Source organism: Arachis ipaensis, chromosome B01, assembly GCF_000816755.2.
Source record: "Arachis ipaensis cultivar K30076 chromosome B01, Araip1.1, whole genome shotgun sequence".
Taxonomy (NCBI): Eukaryota; Viridiplantae; Streptophyta; class Magnoliopsida; order Fabales; family Fabaceae; genus Arachis; species Arachis ipaensis.
The window spans coordinates 5,198,729-5,202,476 of NC_029785.2; the positions used below are offsets into that span (position 1 = coordinate 5,198,729).

The following is a 3,748-nucleotide window of genomic DNA, read 5'->3' on the forward strand; positions in this document are numbered from 1 at the left end:
GCGGTCTCTTCTCGAACCGCCAAACCCTCAAACCCCAGAAACCCCCCTCGAAACCCTCCATTCCCTTCGACATTCACAAGTGGGACCCTCATTTCCTCCCCCAAAACCCCTCACCACCTCCTTCCCCGTCTCCTTCATTCTCATTCTCCTCCTCCCCTCGCCTCTCTCCCATCGCCCGATTCATCATCGACGCATTCCGCAAGAACCGCCACACCTGGGGCCCCTCCGTGGTTTCCGAGCTCAACAAACTCCGTAGGGTCCCACCCACCCTCGTTGCTGAGGTTCTCAAGCTCCAAACAAACCCTACCCTCGCCTCCAAATTCTTCCATTGGGCTGGTAAGCAGAAAGGCTTCCACCATAATTTTGCATCCTATAATGCTTTTGCTTATTGCTTGAACCGTAGCAATCGGTTCCGGGCAGCTGACCAGCTGCCCGAACTTATGGACTCGCAGGGGAAACCCCCCAGTGAGAAGCAGTTTGAGATTTTGATTAGAATGCATTCTGATGCCAATAGGGGACTTAGGGTTTACTATGTGTATGAGAAGATGAAGAAGTTTGGCGTTAAGCCTAGGGTATTTTTGTATAATAGGGTTATGGATGCGTTGGTAAAGACGGATCATTTGGATCTTGCGCTCTCGGTTTATGACGATTTTAGGGAGGATGGATTGGTGGAAGAGGCTGTTACTTTCATGATTTTGATTAAGGGGCTGTGTAAGGCCGGGCGAATCGACGAAATGCTGGAGGTTTTGGAGAGAATGAGAGTGAATTTGTGCAAGCCGGACGTGTTTGCTTATACCGCTTTGGTTCGGATGCTGGTTCCGGAGGGAAATTTGGATGGTTGTTTGAGGGTTTGGGAAGAAATGAAGAAGGATAAGGTTCAGGCTGATGTGATGGCTTATGCTACTATAATTATAGGGTTGTCGAAAGGAGGGAGGGTTGAAGAGGGTTATGAGTTCTTCAAGGAGATGAAGAGTAAGGGTCATTTGATAGATAGAGCTATATATGGGTCACTTATAGAGTCGTTTGTGGCGGAAAAGAAGATTGGTGTGGCTTTCGATTTGTTGAAGGATTTGGTTAACTCAGGATATAGGGCGGATTTAGAAATTTATAATTCCCTTATTGAAGGCTTGTGCAATGTGAATAAGATTGAGAAGGCTTACAAGCTTTTCCAAGTTACTATTAAGGAGGGCCTTGAGCCAAATTTTTTATCAGTGAAACCATTGTTGCTGTGTTATGCTAAAGCAAAAAAAATGGAAGAACTCTTCAAGCTTCTCAAGCAGATGGAGAAGTTAGGTTTTCCAGTTATTGATGATCTTGCCAAATTCTTATCCCTTCTGGTGAAGGAGGGACCATTAGTAGCATTAGAGGCTTTTACACACTTGAAGGCAAAAGGTTATATTAGTGTCGAAATGTACAATATTCTTATGGATTCTCTACACAAGGTTGGTGAGATAAAGAAGGCTCTATTACTCTTTGACGAAATGAATGCCTCAAACTTGAAACCTGACTCATTTACATACAGTATAACAATTCTATGCCATGTTGATCTTGGTAAAATTCAGGAGGCATGTGAGTATCACAATAAGATCATTGAGATGTCTTGTATTCCTTCTGTTGCTGCTTACAGTTTCCTTGCCAAGGGGCTTTGTAAAATTGGCGAGATTGATGCAGGTATGATGCTTGTCCGTGATTGCCTTGCCAACATAGACAGTGGTCCTATGGAATTCAAATATAGTCTTACCATCATTCACTCATGTAAGTCAAATGATGCCGAGAAAGTGATTGAAGTATTGAATGAGATGATGCAACAGGGTTGCCCTCTGGACATTGTGGCATGTGCTGCAGTTATATCTGGCATGTCTAAGCACGGAACAATTGAAGAGGCCAGGAAGGTTTTTTCAAACTTGAGGGATCGCAGATTGTTAACCGAAGCTGACACCATTGTGTATGACGAATTACTAATCAATCACACAAAGCAAAGGACCGCAGACTTGGTGCTATCAGGAATTAAGCTCTTCGGTTTAGAATCTAAACTAAAATCAAAGGGTTTTAAGTTTTTGCCAAGTTGAAAACTGTTGTGCAGATCAATTGATGTATTTCTTCTCTCAACATGTTGAATATGCATAGTGATGCAGAAAAGCAGTAGGGAATGAAGAGTTCCAATGGTGTGGTTGGCTGCTTCTCAAACATCTTATTTCTTGTGGTTCATATGTGTGGTGGTAGCTTTAAATGATTTTTCAAAGCATCAGACTTGGGTTGCTGGACATAACTCATAATCCATAGTTCTGTCGAGGTAATCTGTTGCTTCTTTGACAAAATAATGTCACCTCGGTGCATTCGATATTAATCCATAGCATAAGCTCATCGTTGCTTCATGATTTTTTTTACATAAATGTATTGTTTGATGAGTAGAATTAAGAGTATTACATAGATACAAGTGTTAATACGAAATCCTTTTACTCACACTTGATCCTTCTCCTTATCTTATCCTCTCACTCCTCTCATTAGGTCTTGTAACCCATTGAAAAAACTTTGTTGTAACTTCTCAATTTCATTTCTCAGGTCCAGTGATGATTCCGACAAGATGCATTTTGTTGGAACATTATATACAGGAAGATGCTTTCCTAAGGAGCCGAAGTGGAACTAATTTAATATTTAATAGGACAGACGAAGATTTGTGAAGCACAATTCACCATTGCTGTTGATATCTCAAGAGCAAAAGTATGTATTAAAACAATTCACAATTATTATTAGATTAGCATGCACATTTTGTAGGGACTTGTTTTCTGTTCCGAGTTCTTTTCTTTGCTTATATAACAGTTTCACTTCATGCCAAATATCATTTCAAAGCATTTAGAGATTAGCGACGAATTAGTCCCAAGCTTCCAGCTATAGAGATTTGTTATTCATGCTCTACTTATAATTTCTGTTTTAGTTTCCCCCTATTGAATATTTGAGTTGTTTATCATCTTCAGCCAAATATCTTTACTATGATAATAGTTGGATACCCTGCTCTTTTTTGTGCAACACTGTAACTTCGAAATAACCAATCAAGTTTTCCATTTTTCCCGGTAACAAGAAGGGTCAGCTACATTTACGCTTTGATAACACAGTGTCCATGTAAACATGATTTTAGTAATACTACCGGGAAGGTGGATCAGATGAAGGGATAAACCGGTTGCTAGGAATATGAGGAGACAAGGATAACTTTGAAGAACTTATCAAAAGAGAATGGTGTTGTTTGATCATGTAGCCTACCTCTATTGATAAGGCTTTGTTGTATCTATGTTGATACACATACATTTGAGATGCTTTTACACTACTGTAGTTTTTTACCACAAATCTAATGGCTTGTGTTCTTGTGCATATGCAGGTGGTTCATCATATATGGTGATATACCTTGATAAAGCATGTTAAAATTATTTGGGGAGAATTTTCAGTCAACTAGCTAAAGCCATGGTAAGATACTTAAGATTACTTTTTCCCTGATGTGCAAGGCACCTTGTAGGAAAAAAGCATTAATTTGTCATGGTCTCTAGTTTTATAACTAAGCTTAGGGTTTAGTTACAACTTTCAACAACCATAAAGTGATTCTTGTCTCCTCAACAATAACAGCCAGACAATATCATAATATTAATTAAGCGATTCTCTTCTCGAGGAGAAATTAGCAATTCATTAGTGTTAGAAAATTGCTTTATGACAAGACATTTGCATGTGATGTGACATGCTTGTTAGTAATTCTCATGCA

At 39.8% G+C, this 3,748-nt stretch overlaps 1 protein-coding gene across 1 annotated transcript; it reads left to right on the forward strand.

The window, feature by feature from the left end:
• LOC107644886 (pentatricopeptide repeat-containing protein At4g20740) lies at nucleotides 6-3,718 on the forward strand (the record flags this gene model as incomplete). The annotated part of the gene is made up of 3 exons (XM_016348840.2): nucleotides 6-2,293; nucleotides 2,563-2,721; nucleotides 3,374-3,718. A coding segment is annotated over one exon (2,064 nt), but the record flags the coding sequence as incomplete, so codon positions are not given.